The 23489-nt window shown below is 38.9% G+C and overlaps 2 protein-coding genes across 2 annotated transcripts; both read right to left on the bottom strand.

Annotated features, from left to right (window-relative positions):
• Positions 1–323: 323 nt before the first annotated feature.
• On the bottom strand, positions 324–6398 carry nfkbiz (nuclear factor of kappa light polypeptide gene enhancer in B-cells inhibitor, zeta). Its single transcript, XM_083522165.1, has 12 exons — positions 6072–6398; positions 5293–5393; positions 5136–5169; positions 4933–5030; positions 4406–4800; positions 4085–4190; positions 3731–3877; positions 1843–1906; positions 1473–1642; positions 1267–1377; positions 762–929; positions 324–592 (listed from the first exon to the last, which is right to left on the bottom strand). The coding sequence occupies exons 1-12, from the start codon at positions 6289–6291 to the stop codon at positions 536–538; spliced, it is 1671 nt and encodes a 556-aa protein (XP_083378291.1). The 5' UTR covers positions 6292–6398; the 3' UTR covers positions 324–535.
• A 3615-nt stretch (positions 6399–10013) lies between these two features.
• On the bottom strand, positions 10014–23426 carry cep97 (centrosomal protein 97). The gene is made up of 11 exons (XM_083521815.1): positions 23332–23426; positions 22417–22562; positions 22030–22188; positions 21850–21951; positions 21624–21737; positions 21358–21524; positions 20063–20227; positions 18933–19078; positions 16904–17519; positions 16235–16310; positions 10014–11506 (listed from the first exon to the last, which is right to left on the bottom strand). The coding sequence occupies exons 1-11, from the start codon at positions 23390–23392 to the stop codon at positions 11048–11050; spliced, it is 2211 nt and encodes a 736-aa protein (XP_083377941.1). The 5' UTR covers positions 23393–23426; the 3' UTR covers positions 10014–11047.
• Between the last annotated feature and the right edge of the window lie 63 nt (positions 23427–23489).

Here is a 23489-nt window from a genome sequence, read left to right as displayed (position 1 = left end):
CTGAAATAAATTTTTGTTTGTTTTTAGCTTATGCCCTTCGTCCTTTAGCTCTTTTATGCTCAAGAGAACATCGGTACAAATGAGGAAGCAGGCACAAAGCACTGAGCAGTGGTTCATCATTTAGATTAATATGCACTTTGTATTCCACCGACATATTCTTGGGAAAAAATCGATTACATGAAACAAAAAAATACCCGATAAAACCCAGTTATACATGCTAAATAATATAATGAAAAACAACCCTTTACTCTCCAGAGCCCAGAGGTGTCACAGATGCAAATTTGATTTGGAACGCTCGTAAAAGCTGTGATACACTTTTTAAAATTTAATATCTGCTTAGTTCCTAAATAAATCCTGTACTATGCACTCTGGGCTCGACCTCCCTTTTCTCTTCTACTACACAGTAGTGAACAATGTTAACTTTGTTTCATAGAAACAACTGACATCTGCCTTTTACCGGCAAATGAGACTGTACACTGATCGGACTGCCTGACTGACAGTGTTTCTGACGGACGGAGATCGGGCGAGATCGATCTTACTCGAGCATGCAGGAGCGAACCTGCGGGCCACGGCCTTTCAGGATCCTTCTCACCTGAAGGAAATAAAAATAAACAAAAGGTCTTTATAATCACAGCGAGTGCTCTTGGCAAAATGATTCTTTTTTTTACAATTATTATCCAAAAACATCAGTGTATTTTGACGTGTTTTTTTTTTTTTTCTCGATGCGGGAGTGTACTACGTCAATTGTATAGGATGCTCACCTGTTCCCCGACAGATCCCTCAGGCACTAGCTGAACGGGCTGCTCGTTCTCAAGGTTCTTGGCGCTTGGATCAGCCCCTCTTCTCATCAGAAGCTGGACGGCGTGCGCCTGTGCTTGACGGCCGTTTTGCGCAGCGGCCATGTGCAGCGCTGTGTTGCCGTTGTACGCCTGAAAGGGAGATGTTTTGCGTTTAATTCGTTTAATTTTCCACAACAGGCACTAATATCTTGTATATCTTGTTACTTGATTCTTTGTAATCAGTGTGAAGTATTAGGAAGCTCATGTTCATGTAATCCAAAAAAATTAAAAAATTAAGTTCTCATTTTGTATTAAATTCTGTTTTTTATGTTACTTCTGTGGGTTTCCTCCAGGTTCTCTGGTCTTTTCCCATCATTCCAAAAGCGAGTGTAAATATGAGTGTGTGTATGTGACTGACTGGTGTCTCATGGCTGAAGGTTAACGGTATTCAGGTTACGGATAACGAATGATGATAATGATGTCTTACCTTGGCATTGATCACGGAAAGAGAGTCGGGCTGATCCAGGAAAAGGCGCAGAAGCTCGACGTTGGCCTCCTCGGCAGCCATGTGCAGGGTGGTGCGTCCACTTTTGCGATCCTGGAAGAACCAACATCATTCAGATCCGGTGCAAAACAGGTTTTTTTGGTATAATAGAAACAGCTATAATGTTGAATTATATTGACAACACGTACCTTTGTCCCATACGAGGCGCCCATAAGCAGGAGAGTGCTAATGCATTCGCCGAGCTGCTTCCTCTTCTGCATCAGAGCTGCGGTTTGAGGAGACTGAGGTTCGGACATGTGGCTCAGATCCTGCACCACTGCATTGTGGGTCAGCACAGCCATGTGTAGAGCGGTAAGACCTAAGGATGGGGAAGGGGAAAGAAATGAAGACTTACGTTGAGGCAAGAGCTTTTCGCTTGTAGAATTAAGACAAAGTAGATTTAAGACTTGAGGTAGTATATTTGATCACACTTAATTGTGTCAATCCTATTCTTATCATATCTGCTTTTTAATTTAAATATGCTAATAATTTATGCACAGTCAAAGAAGTGACACTCACCATCATAGTTAACAGCCTCGACATTCACCTTCAGACCATTATTCTGCACAGCTTTATGAATGGCCTGCACAGACACACAATCACAAGATAGATTTATTTATTTTTATATACTTACCTATGAAATGTAACACCATTGGTATTAAAAGCAGATTAACAGGGCAGCTTTGTGTTTCCCCTCTGCACCATGCAAACTAAAACTTTCTCTGTCGTGTTAATTATTTATTTCTTTTAGGCAAACAAATAGAGCATTAAGGATCATGTCCATGTTTGCGTGCCAAGTCTGGTAAATGGTTGGCAGCACTGGGGATATGGTTGTCAGTATGTGACAACTGGAACCTGTTTTGCAGGATGAGGGGAATTTTAGACTGCGTTGCCTCCTGCTAGTTTGAGGAAATGAACAGAAGTTAAAGGAAGTCGTTTGGTAACAATCGGATCCCTCCACACATACACCCAGACACCCAGACACACACACACACAAAAAAAAAAGAAGTGCATTTTGATAAGTTGACAAGGAGCAAAAAAAAAAAAAAAAAAAGGGGATTAATTCAATCAAGATCAACTTGTGCCAGTCAGACAGAGTTTATTTGTTTAAGGAGAATGGAGCTCAGTGGTTAAGATGTTGGATGTGTGAGCAGAATGTTGTGAGTTTAAATCCCAGCTCCATAATGCTGCCAATGCTGGGCACTTGGTACTTAACCCCCAACCACTAGGCCGTGAACCAATATCAGGCCACACAGTTACATTTTTATTATAGATGCAATAATTAAATGAATGAATGAATTGTGCAATATATATATTAGTAATACAAATGCATGTTATTGTGTATAACCAGTATAGGGGGGAAAAAAATATTGGGGACTACTGGTAAAAATTATAATAATAAATCGTCCTGCATACACACAAAGTGCTGCAAGTGTAAATGTAAGTTTAGACTTTTATTGCGTTTTGGTTTCAAAAACCTTTAGAAAGGTTTATGAGTAAAGAATAATAATCACTGTGACTTAGATTGACTCATGTAAATCAATAGTTTTAGCTAAACTCAACTGCTAATGAATTAAAATTATCCAAACTTTTTTTTTTTATTCAATCATTTATGGTATGATGTTAGAACCAAATGTAAATCTATAAAGAATTCAATCCCACAACGCTGTCGTCAATTACTTTTCCGATAACAGCGCATCTCAAATGTTTGTATTTTTTTCTTTTCTCATCAAATATCACATTTTCTGAACTGGTAATAAATGTCATGAAACATCTGTGAAACTTCCTGTTATCACTTAAATTATAGGGGCTATAAACAAAAACCTGTTCCCGCAAAGGCTTCTCTTTTTTTTTATGTGTTTTGTTAAGTGAATAAAACACAAAATGCTGCTTGTCATGTTATAGAGGAAGGAAAAAAGAAAGAAAGCGGAATGCAAGTGTTTTGGTGTTTGTGACCGGAGAGAGAAATCATGCGTGTGATATACAGAAATATTGTAAATAAATATTATATATATATATATATATATATTTATTTAAAAACCCCACCTGATCCGTTCATTAATTAATAAATGATTAGACATGGGTTAGGTGGCGTGTCTATAACGCAAGGTTGTATATTTGTTCGGTCTTGTGTGCTTAACTGTATTGTTTGACAAGGTGAGTTTATTTAAGGCTTTTTGGGCGAAAGAAAGAAATGAAACTTACACGTGCGTTAGAGTGTTAGGGGTGTAAACTGTGGGTGTTCACTCTTAAGGGAAGGTGAGACGATGGTGCAAACAGCCGTTAAATAATGACTAAGACTCATTTCTCGTAATGCACAAATGTTGAATGTGTGATTTTTCACCTCGTTGCATATTTTAAAATAATTTGTAAAGAGTCTCCATTTCGAAAGTGTAGCACGTTTTACCTGTAGAATCAGTGCGTGTCCCTTCTCGGCACACACGTGAAGCGGGGAGCGGCCCCAGCAGTCTGTAGTGTTTACCGTGGCTCCAATTGAAAGTAGGTCTTGCGCAATGAGATGCTGGTTGGCTGCCACACTTACTTGGAATGCACTCTGAAGAGGAAAGAAATATTTAAACAAACATCAGTATCAGGTCAGATCAAGCCCTTTTTCCATTCCGCCTGCTTTGACGTCACCACATTAAGGCGTGTATAGGATTGGTGGCATTCTGATGATGGATTTACTGTCAAAGCAAACAGCTGTTTACAGTTTATAGACACTAGGAGTGTTTTATGGAATGGAGTGAACCGTAAGCCCTACCTGGCTGTTATGCTCTTTGACATCAAGCATGCCAATGTCATACATTTTTCGTGCAAGCACGTAGACCAGGGCTCGTCTTCCCTGTGCCACTGCAATGTGGAGGAACCTGAGGGACAAACAGGACGTCGAGTCAATGTCAAATAACAGCAAAATTTCACTGACTTAGAAAATTTTGGTTGTTGGATTTGTTCTTGGTGTTGTTTGGACAAACATGGATAAGATGTTTGGCTCTCTGCAGTATTTTTCTAAAATCTACTTCCAAATAAAAATTAAATAAATAAATAAATAAATAAATAAATAAATAAATAAAGCTTTACTTACGTATCTCCATCTCCATCCCTGGAGATGAGATCCAGAGGGTTTAAACCAGCCAATTTCTTTTCCTCTTGCTGGATCTGCCACTGGAAAAAGGAAATTTGAGGCACTGTGTTCCCACTGGGCCCGTATCCTTGCTGTGGACTCAGGCACTGGAATGGGGATGTGTATGGGCTCTCTGTCATCTGAGAAGCCTGGCAGCTGCTATACAGTGGGCTTGATGTGGTGGAGTACAGAGTAGGTAGTGCTTCTTGTGTGTCTTGAGCTGGGTGGCAGATTGAAATCTCACTGCCCTGAACCGTCACCGATTCAATGGACAGCCCAGTGTTGCTAAACATGTCCCCGAGTCCCTCGCAGATGTTCGGCTCTTTCGGCATGCTCTCATTCAAAAGATACGGAGACTGGAAAAACACAAAAACAGTTCGTGCATAACAGGTAATAAAATGATATACGATCGGCGGTAGTTTTGAAGTTAAAGTTGTTGAGCTATAAGGATGTGGAGAGTTTAATGGTGTAAGGTAAAAGATGATTACCAGGACATTGTTGTGTTCTGTCGCAGGTCTTTTAGTTATGCAGTTAGGCGAAGCATTCTCAGCTGATCGTTTTCCATTCTGAAGTAAAGTAGTTATGGCTAAAATACACAAGAAAATATATCATTTACCATGAGGGGGGCTTTACCAATTTCTTCGGCTCTTTATAAATAACAGCTCATATATTTTATCCTCATAATAATTACCTGGGAAATCATTTTCATTGTTATTCGGCTGGACCTGTAAAGAAGCAAAATTTCTGAAAAACGGACATCTTTTTGCCAGAGGCATATATATATATATATATATATACATTATATATAAATTTAAAAGTAAATTTTACACCCTAGAATTAACCTGTACCTCAATGTGGCGTCTCTGCAGGATGAGCTCTTTCACCGTGTTTTTCACGCGTACGCCCTGGTAACGTGCATTCGCCTGCCGAGAACCGTCCTGAGCTTCCACTTTATAAGGAACAAACATGAATCATAAGAAGCTGATCGGAAAAACTATCAGATCCCTTACTCAGACCTCTGCCTACAAATGCTGGAAATAATATTTTAGTGTGATTTTTTTTTTTTTTATTATAATGAGTTTTATTAAAATAAAAATCCTTTTGATTATTATACATATATAATAGTCTGTATTATATATTTAATGATGGATTATTATTATTATTACTACTACTACAGCAAACACCAATAATAATAATAATAATAATAATAATAAACATCTATTCATGTTTATTTATTTATTGTTATTTCTAGTACTGCAGCAAACACTAATAATAATAATAATAATAAATAATAATAATAAACAACATCATATAGTCATGTTTATTTACTTATTATTATTATTATTTCTAGTACTGCAGCAAACACTAATAATAATAATAATAATAATAATAATAACAATAACAATAATAATAACAACATCATATATTCATGTTTATTTATTATTATTATTATTATTATTATTATTATTATTATTATTATTATTATTGTTAAGTGTCCTAAATAAGGTGTTAAAGTCATTGTATAATAATAGCTTATGTATTAAATAAATAAATAAATAAATAAATAAATAAATAAATAAATAATAATAAACATGTTGAGACTTTTCTCTCTTATTTCCGGTCGTACCGTAGACCCCTGTGAAGCTGCTGTCAGGACGCTGTGGACTCCCCGCGCAACTTCCGCTGTCCTCGCCGTCTCCGCTCGCTTTCCACGGGGACAAGTGTCCCGCTTCCGTTCCAGGCGAAGAGCATCCGTAAAAGGACCACAGGTTCACCGGACTCGTCATGACGTCCGCGTCGTTGTCCACATACGCCGAATACCCCTCGCAAACTCGGTCAATAATCATGGCGCTCACTTTTCCTGTCCCTTTTTGTCCTCTTCTGTGCCTTTCTGTCCCTTGCTGTGTGCTTCTATCCCTTGTCTCCCTGAAGCAGATCTACAGCAGGGGCGCCGAACCGCGTTGTTTTTGTTTAGACTGAGCCTCCAAGCCCCGCCTTCTTCGAGCTGCGAGCCAATTAAATAACACAAAGGGCGGGGCTAAGACACTGAAGGTCTTGTTCTAAATAGCGTTTTGGTGTCCTCCAACATATCCACACTCCTTAGCGTGGCATTTGGGACAGTACCTAGTACTTATTTTCTGGAATAGTCTTCCTGACAGTTGGAATAGTCTTCCTGACAGTGTTCGGGGCTCAGACACGCTCTCCCAGTTTAGGTGTAGATTAAAAACATATCTTTTAGCAAAGCCTACACATAACACACATCACATATCATAACTTTGTGCTCCAGAACATCTGATCACATGCACATTATCAACTTGTGCTGTTAATATCATGAACAGCAGCTACACCAATTTCTCTCCACTGCTTCTCTTTCTCTCCCCATCCCGAGACACCCTGAGGTTTGGCCAGCTCCTGTCACCTCCCATCTCGTGATGATTACGGACCTTTGAAGAAGTAGATGCCGAACTCGCAAACATCCCGAACCATCTAGAGACGTACCAGTGCCATTTGGATCCCGCTACATGTGTGGAGTTTGACATTGGACCTCCTGGAGTGTTTAAAGGCTCTGGCATGGAGAAGCTGATGCTGGATCTGTGATGATCACAAATGCTGAGCTCATAAAACTAGGAGCTACTAACCATATAGACCGTATAAGACTGCAGAAAGAACATCACTTATAATCTTATACTCCAGTAATCATGTTATTTCTCACTCTCCAGTGTTCTGTAGTGTTGAAAGATTTATGATCAAACTCTTGATGTCACCCAAATGAGGATTGGTTCCCCTTTTGAGTCTGGTTCCTCTCAAGGTTTCTTCCTCATAACATCTAAGGGAGTTTTTCCTTGCCACAGTCGCCATGGCTGCTCATCAGGGACAAATTCACACCATTCACCTTCACTGTTGATTTGTGTAAAGCTTCTTTGAGACAATGTCTGTTGTGAAAAGCGCTATAGAAATAAACTTGACTTGACGACTTATTTTCTAAGAATTTGTGATACCAAGTATTTTCAATACCAGTATCATCGATATCGATATCTTTTTTTTGGACCATCATTATTCATAGTAAAATATTTAAAATTGACTGGACTTCTCTTTTCCCTTTATAGTGTTTATTTTTATTTTTGTTAGGGAGCGATTGTTGATATGTTTGATGTTTTCTCTTTCTTCGACCAGATCATCTCTTCTGCTTCAGAGAAAATGTTCTCAGAAGGTACAGCAGACTCAGAGATCCCAAGATATTACCAGAATGATGACTTGGAATGATGACAAATAGAGGCACAGTGGATGAAGAAACAGTTCCTATTCACGTTAAATAAGAATTACACTTACGTGTTTAAAAAAAAATCATAGGTAGGATCAATATTTAATTGAAAACATTTCTCCAAACTAATTATATTTTACTTCCCGTGGGCTCACCACCTGCAGGAGGGACCGTAAGGGACGGTGCTGTGGGGATTGGGCAGCAGTCGAAGGCGGGGGCCTGCTTAGACTGCTGCCCCCGCGACCCGAATTACGGATAAGCGGGAGAAAATGAATGAATGAATGAATAATTATATTTTATGACCGATTTGTCCAATCCCTACTTTCGTCATACTTGGTTTGGATCAGTCTAATATATAGTATAATGTATAATGTATAATTGTACAGTATAATGGTACAAAACCAGCAAAAAAAAATTCCATGTGAAGATGAATTAAGTTCATCATTTTGTAAATCCCACTGAAACAGCAACTCTATGAGGTCACTATAGAGTTATTATGAAGAAATCATCTGGTCTCCACATTAACCAAAAGCACTCAACAATATTTTAATTGAAGTAATAAAGGCATCCTTTGGACCCTGTTGCTGCTGGAAATAATATCATTGCATCCTACTATGAATAAATCAATACTTTGTCAATCTGTATTATTTCGCTTCATATACAGTGAATATATTTGGACTTACACATAAAAAAAAAAAAAAAAAGATATAAATTATTGTATTAGGTAAGCGACTGACTTTGTAAGCATTAGATGTGGTTTCACTTTCCCACTAAACCCTGACATGAGCAAGTGAAAACGAGAATGAAAAGCAGGCCTACCTGAAAATGTATAAGTTTCATCTCTGTACAAGGATGTTCGTTTTGACTGCAACGTATTTAAATGAACTGAGCAGAAATAACATCACGACACTTGCCCTGAAGCAGATATGTGATTCAGCAAAGGAAATTCCCTGCGTAATGCTTAAAAACTCGATCCTACAGCATGGAAACATATTTCCCAATAAATTCATTGGTACTATCTCCAGGACCTGCTTCTATATTCTCTATGTCTATTTTTACACGAGTTTCGGACATTCTGCAATTTCTTTGCGCTATAAACATTTGTCCAGATAGAGTAAAACTTTCTTTCAGCTTCTCCCATTAGGGGTCCATTACAGATCATATTCATGTTTTGATATGGCACATGTTTTTACGCTGGATGCCCTTCCTAACGCAACCCTCCCCATTTATCCAGGCTTGGGACCGGCACTGAGAGTGCACTGGCTTGTGCAACCCTAATGGCTGGGGTTTGGTTCCCTGGGGAACCCAAACTGAATGACCTATAATGCATGAGAATAAAGGTAATATTTTTAACTGGAATGTTTAGTTTCAAAATTTCCACAATAGACCTACAGTCTTGTCCCATTCTATCTGCTGGTAGATAATCTCACAGATTAGATACTGCATTTGATTGTCCTAATGCTAATGTAAAACACTTCTTTATATCCTTTTAACACACATACTGCAGTTTGCCATTACACCTGTATAATGAAACGATTTCATAATCCCACTATCCAGTTTCACAAAGAAAAGGACAGTTTCCCTTTGGAGCCTGAGACGTTGTTCCCCTTCGCCATTGCTGCCTCTGATTTCGGTAAAGCCGCTTTGTTAAGAGCGCTATAGAAATCAAATTCAGTTGACTCGTGAATAAAAAGTCTTCGCTTCAACCCACTAGGGGAAAAACGTGACGATTCAGGAAAGTGTTTTCAGAGCATCTGGATAATTAAATATCCACCACTCAAACACTCACAGAGTAAACACCAAATCAGTAAAGAGATTACAACATTTTTGATCCAATCTAATTGTTGTATTTTTTTGTTGTTTTTTGAGGAGTCAACAGAAATAACCTCAGCTCACTTCTATTAATAGCCTGTATAAGGTTCCCTGGTGGTCTAGTGGTTAGGATGCGGTGCTCTGCGGCCCAGGTTCAATCCCCGGTCAGGGAACCAACCCCAGCCATTAAGGTTGCACAAGCCAGTGCACTCTTAGTGCCGGTCCCAAGCCCGGATAAATGGGGAGGGTTGCGTTAGGAAGGGCATCCAGCGTAAAAACAGGTGCCAAATCAAAACATGAATATGATCCATAATGGACCCCTAATGGGAGAAGCTGAAAGAAAGTTTTACTCTATCTGGACAAATGTTTATAGTGACCTGGCTATAAGATTAGTGCTTTCTAAACATCCCATTCCACATTTAGTCCCCTATATGTTTTTATAATTAACCTCCACTCTTCTGGAGGTTAATTATAAAAAATGACGGCAAAAAGAACGGCTTTTCAACACGTTTTATTCGTAATAGGTGCGTTCACAAAACATGGTTAGAAAAATAAATAGTGTAAAAAGAGGACAAACTGATTTGCAAGTAACAAAAACACTCAAAAACAAGCAAGATATCTGATATACTGTAGTGAGCGTCATTTACACAAACAAATATTTACAGCAGAAGCATTTCAACCGCCAGTGCGTTCGTTTCTGCGAACATTCTGAATAACGTCAAGGTAATGCTTGTTCTGTCAGGGATGAGTGCAGAATTGATCATTTCCATACAAAAAGAAAACACAAAAAAACACAGAATCCTGTTAAAATCCACGCATGTAGATGTACACCTGGTTATAATGTATGCAGTAATACCACAAGCATACATCCTATTTTTGTTAACAATCAACGGAAAGCCACTTAGAATTTCAGACAGCCAAAAAGCTAAAAAGCTAAAAAAAAAAAAAAAAAAAAACAGTCTAAAGGTGGTGGGTTTCAAAACCAGATCTGAGTTTCCATGTGATTTCTCCGTTTTATGATCCCATAATCAGCTGATCTAGCCATGCTACTCCAGCAGATAATGTAATCAGGGCTGGACTTGAAAACCAGTGAATTAAAGGTCAAGAGGAAATGAGTTAGGACTTGTTGGTTTAGCTAGCTCACGATACAAGTAGGTAAATCAGATCTTATAATGAATAATATGTATAATATACCCCAGATTTAAGTGTCAGGCAAAATGAAATCAAAAATACAAAAACCTATTTATTAACGTCTAGAAAAATAAAAAAATTTAACACAAAAACAGCAGATTAACTCTGTACAAAAATGAATTTCGATGCCCAATTCCAGATCTAATCTGTGTTACTCAGTAACAATGGTGTTAGTCAGTGTAAAAGTACTAAGAATATCAGGGATACTAGAAAAGATGATTTGTGATTGATCATCTCTCAGTATAAATGCTCATGTCCTCAAATCCTTTGAGAACAAAGACTCCAGAGGTAGTGCCAGAGCAGCCCTTTTATCTATAATGACTGCTCTAATGATACATTCACAACTCTGCCTCCAGGGGACTGTTCTCTTGTCTTTCGTCCACTCCATCTTGACAGGAAGATGCCTCAGAACCGTGAGCCGGAGAGAGGAACGAAAAGCATCCTATTCCTTCCTCTTCCTCCTCATCCTGACGCTGCACAGAGGACAGGTACTGCTCCAGCAAGCTGCCGTCCAGACTGTCCCAGTCTGGCCCTGCTGCAGGCGAGCTCGTAGGCTGCAAAGTCCGCACTGTTTCTGAGGAGCCGCCTGTAGCCATGCTGCTTATACTGTCTTCCAGCGCCCCCTGCTGTTCACCAGGAGAATGAAAGCCTGATTCGGGGACGGAGACCTCACTTGGCATAGAGGGAGCTGTGACTTCAGAGCTGGCGGGAATGGGGAGAGCAGCGATGCTTTGCGAGGGTGAAAAACAGCTAAGTTGCTCCTTCACCGAGCACTGCCACTCCATCATGGCCTGAAGCTGTAAATAGGAGAGAAGGAACTATTAATGCTATTTCTTCCCTTTATTTCAATTTAGAGTTGTTACAAACAAACAATTCGGATCGATGCTTCGAATTTAAATTAATAACAAGTGAATTCGAAACAACGATGATAAAACTATTACTATTGGTTGCCCTCTACTGGTTATTTGCCTCAGTGTTGCCCATTAAAATGTCTTACTTATACAATAGTTAATCCCAGTCCACTAATCTGATCTGAACATGGAGTGTTCCAGGATAATGGTACAGTTCCTGATACGCATCACTCTGCTCGTCGGTTTTTACTAAATAAGTCAGCAATTACTACACTTAATATAGCGTCTCTGTGTTGTATGGCAAGATGCCAAATTCAATTTCTTTTTTATTTTTATTATATTTTTATTCATTTCTCACTAAAACAACAACAACAGAGCCGATCAGTCGACACACACAGCATACACTCAAGCATATTAATAACAACAATATGTTGGTAATATGAGAAAGTGACCATTGAAAGGCAAAGGGCAAATCAAAACATGAGGGAAACAATTACAAATGAATGAACAAAACAAAACACTAAACATAAATCAGGGCTAGGGTCTTGCCTGTCCAAGTAAATCCCACAAAGGGGCCCATATCCACCAGAATACATCGGATTTATTCTGCAAGTCATATGTTTTTCCAAAGGGAGAAGATTAGCCATTTGGCATCTTTAAAGTTGGTACCTGTGGTGATGACCATAGAATAAGTATGCATTTCTTTGCCAGATAAGTAATGATATTTAATAAAGACTGTGAGTCAGTAGAGAAATCCAATGATGTTTTGCAGTTTAGTAAATAAATAGTTGGAGACAAAGTAAATTTTCTAGCCAGCGTTTTTCTGAACCATATCGTGTACCTCACGCCAAAAAAGTTTAATGTTCTTACAGTCCCAAAATAAATGCATCAACGTTCCTATTTCAGATTTACATTTAAAACACATCTGAGATACATTTGGGTACATTTTGTGGAGGCGTACTGGGGTAAGATATATCCTGTATAAAAACTTAAAGTTTTGTTCATGCACAGAGCTTGAGATTGATTTATTAAAAACCTCCTCACATATAGAGAGCCATTCGTCATCAGTAAATGATTGGCCCATATCTCTTTCCCAAACCTTTCTCAAAGGATTTAAAGTGGAAGAGGTTCCTTATAACAGAGAATACAGATAAGAAATCTGACCCTTTAGTGCCCCAGGAAGAAGAAGACTATTCTCAACATCAGAAAGTTTTCCAGTCTCATTTCAGACTGAATAAAATGACGTAATTGGAGAAATTAGAAAAAAAAATCTGTTTTGGGAATTTGGTAATCTATCCTAAGCGTCTCAAAAGATTCAAAGACCTTTCCTGTAAATAAACCAGACAAATTAGACACACCCTTTTCTGCCCAGGCCAGAAGGCTAATACCGGCTAACGAGTCAGGGAAGTCAGGGTTTAAAACAATTGGGGATTGAATGGACAAATTCTTGGAGACATTGAGATACTTCCTGACATCGTCCCAAGCCAAAAGAGTGTTTAATAGCAAAAAATTCCCAGCTACTGTGCAGACCTCCTTAAAGTTATGAATAAACGGAAGGGATGTTAGCATTCTTGGTGCACATGCAATAGATTCCATACTGACCCACAAGGAGTCTGTATCATTTAAAAACCACCTAAGCATTTGTGCAGCCCAATAAAATAGCTGCATATTGGGCAAAGAGCCATTCCCGCACTCCCTTGGCTTCAAAAGAGAAGCAAATTTATTCCTAGGCGTTTTATTGTTCCATATAAACTTACCAATAGCTGCATGCAGATCTTTAAAAAAGTTCTGGTCCAAGTAACAGGGTATACACTGAAATAAATAGAGTAAACGAGGGAGCACATTTATTTTGATTGTATTAATTCTTCCAAAGAAAGAAATTGGTCAAAGGGGCCATCTACTCATATCTATTCATGTTTTGCTTAAGTCTTGCCATTAAGGGTGAGTAGTTCTTTGAGAATAAATCCTTTAAGTCAGAGGTTATGTGTATCCCCAAATAAAGAAACCCAGAGTCAGTGATGTGAAAGGGACAATGTAAATTAACAGGTTGTGGGGTATTCAAAAATATGGCCTGAGATTTTCCAAAATGTATTTTATATCCAGTAAACTGATCAAATTTATTAATTGTTTCCAACAGACTGGGAATGGATAACTGTGGCTGCTTTAAGTAAAGAACAACATCATCTGCATATAATGATAGACGGTGTTCCATCCCACCTGCCATCACCCCCCCGGATTCCCCTATGCATGCAAATACTTTCTGCCAAAGGTTGAATAAATATGGCAAACAAGAGTGGCGACAGGGAACAGCCCTGACGGCAACCTCTTTGCATTGAGAGTCTACTTGATAGTAAACTGTTAGTATTAACCACAGCTGACGGGCTAGAGTGTTTGTCCAACACTTGAAATTAAATCCTCCACTCAACCCTGTCGAAAGCTTTCTCTGCATCCAGAGATATTATAGCAGCCGGGTCACCATCTACAGTCAGATGCTGTATTATGTTCAACAGATGATGAACGTTGTCTGAACCATAACGGGATTTAATAAATCCGTTTTGGTCTGGTTTAATGATCATAGGTAGAATCTTCCCCAGGCGACAAACTAAGGCTTTAGCCACAATTTTAAAGTCTACATTAAGTAAACTGATTGGGGGCGATATGAGGCACAGTCTAATGGGTTCTTTCCTTTTTTGAGGATCAAGCTAATAGAAGCAGTCCGCAAGGAATCTGGAGTAAGACTGTCTTCCAAAAGGTTATTAACTTCTGGCATGAAAAAAGGGAACAGCACATGGCAAAAGCCATCCAACCCTGGTGCCCTCCCACTAAGCATAGACTGAGGGGTCAGAGGGGTATTGAGAAAGGCCTGATCCTCGTCTGAGATGAGGGTAGGGGTATCCTATCCAAAAAAGTTAAAACTGGAATTTATTTCAGCTGGATCATGTGAAACTACTCCCTCAGCGGTTTCAGTGGCCCTAATGGACCTTTCAGCCTGTTCACATTTGAGTTGATATGCCAAGAGACGACTGGGTTTATTCCCATACTGTTAAAACCTTTGCCTGCTGAACATCACTAACTTTTTTACCTGTTCTGAATACTTTAAGTTTAGTTTAGATGTGGCACCAATTAGAAGGTTCCAGTTGTTTTGCATGAGTGAAAGTTTATGAATCAATTGCAATCCTTTAACCTCTTCCTCTAATGCTTTCCTGTTCCTCAAGGTAGACTTAGCTGCATCCCATTTGGTGGTGCTGTTCACTGGACATAATTCATTATCCTGCCAGTACTGGCATATTTTTTCTTCAAGAAACTGGCAGAAAGCATTGTCATTAAGGAGAGAACTGTTAAATTTCCATTAAGAAGATTTTGGGGTTGAAAATCCTGTTACACTGGGCTATGGTCCAAAAGAACCACTGGACCAATTTCACAGGATTTTAAACAATTAACAAATGTGGAAGGCAAGAATAGATAGTCTAATCTGGAATAAGAATTATTGGGAGAAGAATAAAATGTAAAATCCTTGACCCCTGGGTGTAGCTCTCTCCATATGTCCACTAAGACTGAAGCACGACACATATTTTGCAGAGTTCGTGAAAAACGGGCAGATGATCTTGTGAAAGATGATCTGTCTAACCTACCATCCATGACACAGTTGAAGTCCCCAGCCATAATCCCCAGGCCATTACACTTATGATTAAACAATTGGACCATCTTTGATATAAAGTCAGGGCTGTCCTCATTTGGGGCATACACGGTAAAAACAGAAAGAGGTTTTCCCCAAGATGTGACCAGTAATCAGAACAAATCTGCCTTCAGGATCTTTTTCAACCTGTTCTAAGATAAAAGGAAACTTTTTATGTATCAAAATGGCCACGCCCTGTTTATTTGATGAGAAAGAACTAAAATATACCTCTCCAACCCAGTCCCTTTTATACTTTAAATGTTCTGTGTCTGACAAATGTGTCTCCTGTAGGAGTGCAACAGTTACCCTTTTCTTCTTCAAGAGTGTTAGAACTTTCTTTCTTTTGACTACGTTACCCATGCCCATTACATTCCATGTGACCACCCTAGTCAGATCAGACATACATCAGTGCTGTTTAACGTATTCGAATGCTGTGGACTGAGAGAAGTAAGATTAAGGACCACACAGGCCAGCCTTCGCTCCTCACGACCTTGTCGCCGGTTCACCACTGCTCCTTTCTTGGACCACTTTTGATAGACACTGACCACTGCAGACTGGGAACATCCCACAAGAGCTGCAGTTTTAGAGATGCTCTGACCCAGTCGTCTAGACATCACCATTTGGTCCTTGTTAAACTCAAATTAATATACTCGCCCATTTTTCCTGCTTTCAACACATCAATTTTGAGAAGAAAATGTTTATGCCTAATATATCCCACAATCTAACAGGTGCCATGATCAAGAGATAATCAGTGTTAATCACTCAAAGGTCATAATGTTATGCCTAAATAGTTTTTTATAACATTTCTGGGGATTCCATTAATTTGACTTTTGTAAAGCTGTTTTGGGGGAAGTCCCCGTTGTTAAACGTGCAAATCATATTGAATTGAATCAATTCGAATGGCTGATTTGGTATTCCAAGAGCGCCTACATTTCCTGTAAACACACCGAGACGTTTTACTGTGTATATCCCTTTCACAAGTAAGTGTTAAGGCAAACCTGCTTCCAGAGGAACTTCACCGCTTCTTCCTGGATCATCCTCTGCAACTTCTCCTCCTGCTGCTGCTTCTGCACTCTACACACAAGAGAGAATGTACAGAGATGCAGAACAAGTTTTCGAGCTCCGTCCTTAATAAGAAAAGGAATAAAACACAACAGGGTGTGTGTTCGTTGAAAGCTAATTATGGAAGGTACGAGTTGAATAAAAGTTGAATATAACAGCATCCCCCAATGTTTTATTAAATATTACTTAGAAGAAATGTAATAATAAAATAAAAACAAATTTGGCTGCAAAACCTCAAGTTAAAGGTTTTGAATTGATGAAGCAGCAACATTGGAAACTGTCAAATTAACACCTCCTCGAAGAAGAAAAAAAAAAACCACACCAAATCAGCATTTACACCCTACAAAAATAGCTCATGCAGAGGGTCTACCATATTAGGATTTGCTCTATAAAAATATAAATGAATGGTCAAAAATGTAGGCGTGACTGTCCAATGCACCCAATCCAAAACTGACCACTACATTTTAGAAAACTGGTGTGCATCTACATATTTTTGGCCAAGCTATCAGAGCTGCTTCTGATCATTCAAGCGCATTTCAAATGTGAGAATCCAGCATGCTTTGGTGAAATCAAATCTACAAGCGATTGACGCTTTTTGTTTTTACCTCTCCAGCTCTGCTGTAAGGTAGACGATGTGATCCTGGAGTCGGCGTAGACGGATCTCACAGCGCACCTCTTTGGCCTGTGGGTGCCGTTGTCGAGTCCAGTATCCCCTCCACCAGGCCTGGATCTTAACAGCTGCTGCATCTGGATGGCACTCTTTCATGTTAGCACTTGGTCTCCTCGGCTCTGTGGTGTTTGCGACCTTACTGGCTTGCAAATGAACCATTCTCTCAATCTGCAAGTCCTCTCCATCCTCTGCAGTGTGCTCTGTTACATTTGAATGCAAGCGATTTTGATTGGGTAAGAAATAAGAACTTGTTGCTGCTTCCACCTTCTGAGGAGGAGTTTGGGCTGAATTGGGAGCAGCCAGTGAATCTGGATCATTAAGCTCATCCTCTTCACTGTCAGGAGGCGACGGTGAGCGCACGACTGAGCTCACAGGCAGGAAGGCAGACTCTGAGGAGAGCAGGCTGCCGTTAAGCTTCTCTTCGTCAGTCTGTATGTCTTCTAGAACCAGACTGTCCTCGCCGCGAGGAGAGGCAAGAACGGGACTTCGGATGTATGCTGAGGATGTATTGGCCATCCAAGTATTCACCTGGACCACTGGTTCAGAAGATTCTGTCGTAATCAGCAAAAAATGGAGTTTAGAGGACAGGCGTATGTGAAACAGACATGGTTATATTTCACATTTATTTCCCATGCACATGCCTTTCAACAGTACTTAACTTAAAATGAAAGAGAACGAGCTGATCACCAATTTGGGACAGTATAATATTTATAATAATCAAACAGCAATTATTATACAGTAATAATATAGTCTCTCTCGGATAGCACGATAGACCGAAAAACTTATAGGGAATGGTTTTTATGGAGTTTCATGTTGAAATAATTGGAATTTATTAATAAAAAATATACCGTAATTTCCGGACTATTAAGCGTACCCAAATATAAGCCGCACCCACTGAATTTCAAAAAGATTTTTATTTTAAACATAAATAAGCCGCAGGTTTGAAACTAATGAACTTTACACAGGCTTTAACGAAAGACAGTGTCTGTAACACGGCTTGTATCTAAACAGTAGCCTACTAAGAAAGTCATTGTTCACTGTCTTCCTCCTTCCTTTCACAAATATTTCAAGTTTTTCTTTTGGCATCGTCGTGCGTTTAAAAATCACCATCGGTGAAGCTTTTCTCCCGATGCCGTTTTTTTCATGCCCGGTTGTTTTCAGCGTGACGAATGATTCGCCTTTCCTGTAGACCGTCCGAGTGAGCGGCAGGTCAAACGTCAGAGGAACCTCATCCATATTTATGATGTGGTGCGGCCCGATTCAGTGGGAGCGCATCTGATTTAATATAAAGATTTTCATTGATTCACCTGAACCCGTTCGGCAATTTCATTGGTTTAATGTTGTGATGAGGTTCAGTTTTTTTACTTGAAGCTTGTGAAACCGGGAAAAACTCAGGAAAAATCCATATATTAGCCGCTTCATTGTATAAGCCGCGGGGTTCAAAGCGCGGCTTATAGTCCGGGAAATACTTAATTATTAATTGTAAAATAAAGTCAAATGTTAATACAGTACAGTACCCCAGTCTGGGGTGGTTTTGGAATGTAACCAACGCAAATTATAGGGGGATTTCTGTATTATTATTATTATTATTATTCAATTCATTATAGTTTTTTTTTTTTAACAATCGACACTGTTAACTGAGAAAAAACCTGCTAACAAGAAAATTCTATCGGATCAAATTTGTTTGTTTTATTTCCGACACTGTCAGGACTTTGCTGTTAGCATGTCACATTATATGTTCTTGATTCATAAATGTAGATCGGTGGTTATAGATGTGTCATTTTGTCATATGTGACAGCATCATTCATTCATCAGTTCATTTATCCTACAATTATTTTCAGTGGTGTGATATTTGATGAGTTGTATTGGTATGATGAATAGAATAAATAACAAACTATAAGGTTCTCTTTATGTTGTATATTTAACACTGCTGGAATGTATTACACCTGAGACTGTGTACGAACCTGGCTGACTGATGCCGTTAAGGACCTGGGTTGTGGTCACGTCATTTAGTCCTTGATCAGTCCAGTGTTCATCCATATCCAGAGTCTGGTGAAGAGGAATTGAGGAATCGTAATGGCTTGCCTGGAGCAACTGTTTCTGGTGTTGCCTGTATGAGCACATGTGAAAGGGAGTGTACTGATTTAGTTAAATTATTAAAAAAAACTGGAAAAGAACAATTAGAACTTACAAAGTTTATATAATAAAATTACAGTTCAACCAAAAATTTACACACCCCTAAAGACGATGGAAATCTTTTTTTTTTTTACAACTCCAGACATTTCCTATTGCTATATGTTTGCTATAAAGTCAATGAGATAATTTCTATGGGATTTAAGTCAGGCTTTTCTGGTGAAATTCCAGCACTAACATTTATATTTTAGCTTAAAGTTATCCTAAAGTCAGTCTAATACAACTTTGGATGTACGCTTAGGATCACTGTCTTGCTTTAAGTCCAAGTTGTGGCCAAATTTAAATTTTTTGATTGAAGTCTTAAGATGTTGTTTCAGCTTGGATCCTGATGTCCACATGCTTCCCAGTTCTTCTGCAAACTTCAGTCTGGCTTTTATATGCTGGTCTTAGAATGCTTTATCATTGCATGTATACTTTCAAGCCATGGCAATTCTGGACTCTCTTAATGGTGTGTAAATATACCATGGTACCTGGTGGTTCAGCCTCCTTCAGCAGTTCCTTTATCGTTTTTTTTGGAGGTCAAGTGAACCTTTTGGACCAAAGTTCCTCTTAATTTGACACATCTTTGCATGAAATTGTCGGTAGAGATGTTCATGGTACATTCAGTTAGAATTGGAAATTGCTCCTTAAGAGAAACTTGTTTTGTGGAGGGCCACATTTTTCTTGGTTCTTGGTTACATTTCCACATGTATAAAAGGTGGAAAGAATCAAACAGTCTCTAAATACTTTTTTATAAACACAGCTATACTGCTATTAAACATCTAATTATAACAATTGGCCAATCAAAAGCTTCTAAATGTAACTGTAATTCCTGTCATTTTCCAGACTGTCAATTTGGTGTCTAAAAAATTTGGACCCACTTGAATAAAGTTGAAATAAATCAGTCTCTTTGCAATGTTACCTCTGTTTGCTGAGAATCCTCTCGAGCTTGGCATCCTCAGCTGACTGCAGTGAAGATGAGGAGGTCAAGGGGCAAGTTGAGGCCAGGTACTGGATTAGCTGTATGTGTTGTCCAGGACGAAATGCACGGCCTTTTCCTTGGCTGTACAACCACTCTGCTTTAAGCCTGGAGTTATAGGGAAACAAAATGTTTAGAAAAACATGAGCCTAATGGTACCATTTTGAAAATGTAATATGGTGTAATAATGTACTTTGGACTTAACCTAAAGAAGCCTGCCAAGAAACATATTAAATATGTTTATACAGAGATATTTGTGGGCGATTCTAGTGATTTGTTGGTTGGTGATGCCACCTTTGGGCATTGACAGCATGGTCACAATAATGTTTAATAGAAGAAAAAATACCTCAATGGATAATAGTCTGGTTTTGCTATTTAAAGGTATTTTTCTTAGTCAATCTTTTTTCGTAAAAAAGTTCAATACTATACACACAGATACGTGTACAGCAAATACTGTACACACAATAAATACAAGAGGACAAGTGAGATGCTATTGGTGGTGGTATTAGTTATGAATGTCAAAGCTCTAAAACACAATGCATTTCAGAAGAGTGTACAGGGTGAGAGAGCTGGACATCCCATGTGACATTCACAATATGCTCATATTGAACATCTTTTCAATGCAGTACTATTTACACTTCTACCCCTATACAGTGATCTGCTGTCTCCCAGAATAAGATGTCGCGGAGTCTGGTTCCTCTCTGGGTTCCTCCTTAATGTAGTCTCAGGGAAGTTTCTTCTAGACACTATATTGCTTGCTTAGAGAACCAAATTTGCTGAATAACTTATTATCTCTTCATCCATGCACCTGTTAGTGGGTGGGATATTATTAGGCAGCAAGTGAACATTTTGTCCTCAAAGTTGATGTGTTAAAAGCAGAAAAAATGGGCAAGCCTAAGGATTTGAGCGAGTTCGACAAGGGCCAGATTGTGATGTCTAGACGACTGGGTCAGATTATCTCTAAATTGAAATTGCTTTGCAAATAGAATTAGATTGAATTCAATCGAAAAGGCTGTTGCTCTCTTTAAGTAGAGATGAAGCAAGGAATAATTGACACTGGCATCACTACCAGCAGGCCCTTGAAGATCATTGTGAATAATGCAGGAAACCATTAACCAACATGCCAAAGGAGGAGGACTAATTACTAATTATTAATATTAGAAACAGAATTTTATTTTGAACACTATGCCATACAATGTTCAGGTTTAAACAGCCTTTAGTTTAAACAAACGACCAACCCTTCTTTTTGTGACACCACGTATCCATCCAGCACCTTTAAACTGAGGCACCAGCTCACAACATATGGGCGATAATCACATCCAGGCACCGAGGGTGTAGCCATCACACACGGGTTGTTCATGATGGACAGCTGCTCAAGGTTGCTGAGAGGTGCTAAGTGCGACACCTGAACGAGACATTTTTTCAGAAATGACCGCAGGTAATGCAAAAATCTGTCAAAAAAACACAAAACATACAAGTTAATAAGGACGAATAGCATGACTACCTCACTAAGGTCCCGGATTTCGTTTTCAGCCAATGAGAGAACAGCGAGGTTCAGAGGAAAATGGGTGGGGCATGTACGGAGACTTGTGATGATGTTGCCATGAAGGAGAAGTGTCTAAAAAGGAAAATAGAACACTGTATTAATACACGGATTTATTCATGATATAGAAGTTTTGTCACATCCGTTTTGTACTGTTCTTCCACACAGTTAATATTCTGACACTCACCTTTAAGGCAGAGAGCTTTGAAAGATCACCTGTGTGAGAAATGTTGTTGTCAGACAGATCCAGATGTTGCAGTGCTACACAGTTGTTTAACTGCTCAATGACCTGAAAGAATAGAGAACCCTGAAGAACTGAGACCAAACAAAAACTCATCGAATGGCTGTACTGTAGTAATATGTGTACCTTAATGTTGTTCCCTGATAAATTTAGCCACTCAAGATGCACCAGGTCTTTCAGGCCCTCGATATAGCCGATGCTATTGTTAGGGAGGTTCAAAACCCTCAGCTGTCTAAGTTTCGACACACCCATCATACGAACGAGCCGATTACAGGCAACAGACAACTGTGCAAGGGGAGAAAGTGAAAAACACAGTTGACAAATTGACAAATGTTGGGTTTGAACCCTCCCTGAACATGAGTGATCCTGAGTGTATCAATGTTAAATATGTGCTTGATGCAGAAATGTTTCTCTTCTATGCCACTTCTATACACTGGTGCAAATGTATTTAGTCCAAATTTGATCATTGATACAGTTCAGAGGAATTGACCAGTAAATAAACAGTTTGTGTACCTGCTGCACTGCTGCATTCTTCTCCAGATGTTCCAGCTTGATGATCTGGTTCTGGTCTAAGATGAGTGTCTGGGTGTCATCAGGTGAACAGAAGTCAGGCTCCAGCTTGGAGAGACCTTGCCTGGAAAGGTCAACCAGCCCAGGACCTTAGCATGAACACAAGTCAGAAAATTAAGTCTGGTAAAAAATTGTGTGTGTGTGTGTGTGTGTGTGTGTGTGTTATGTTTCCATAACAATGGACATTATCTAATGGACATTATACAATGGACATTATCTAAAAGCAGGTTTGTGTCAAAAAAGAGTTAATAAGATTGTTCTCTATAATTGTAAGTTCTAATGAGCAAGCCAGTGAAGAATGTGTGTGTGTGTGTGTGTGTGTGTGTGTGTGTATGTATATATATATATATATATATATATATATATATATATATATATATATATATATATATATATATATATATAAACGTACAAATTATAAACAGTGTTTATACAGATGATTTACAGATACAACAAATAAGTAGAAAATAATTTAGAATATTCTGTGAATGTACAATTTTATGGTTATGGATGATTTAGAGGAACAGTGGATGATTTAGATGATACAAAATGGAGCTGATCTACATTATGATCAGGTCCTTAGCTGCATTTAATAACGGTCAACTAAGATATTAAACCTCCAGGAAATTAATAATACTACAGAACAGAAGAGTTCTCTCTGATTACCATTACAACTGTTTACTCTCACTAAGGCTAGTCAGTCGGATGAGTAGCTAACGATCGATATTATAACAATTTCCGTCGCGAAAAAAACGGACCTCAAACGCTTTCACACGTCATGTTTTTTGAAACCAGATTTACAAAAACCTGTACAGGTATTTATATTCTCGATTATTGACATGAATACCACGAGCCTACCGCCGCATTTCGCCATTTGAGCGCCAGGCTGAGGAGCGCTAACTTCCTGCGTCGCCTCCATACTTCCCGCTTTCGCCCATCACCATGGCAACCGAGCTCGAATTTGATTCGCTATTAAAGAAAAACAGAAAAACGAAAATATTATTTTTTTCCCGACA

This window comes from Silurus aristotelis, assembly GCF_946808225.1.
Source record: "Silurus aristotelis genome assembly, chromosome: 20".
In the NCBI taxonomy this organism is placed as follows: Eukaryota; Metazoa; Chordata; class Actinopteri; order Siluriformes; family Siluridae; genus Silurus; species Silurus aristotelis.
This window is presented reverse-complemented; position numbering and strand designations above follow the sequence as displayed.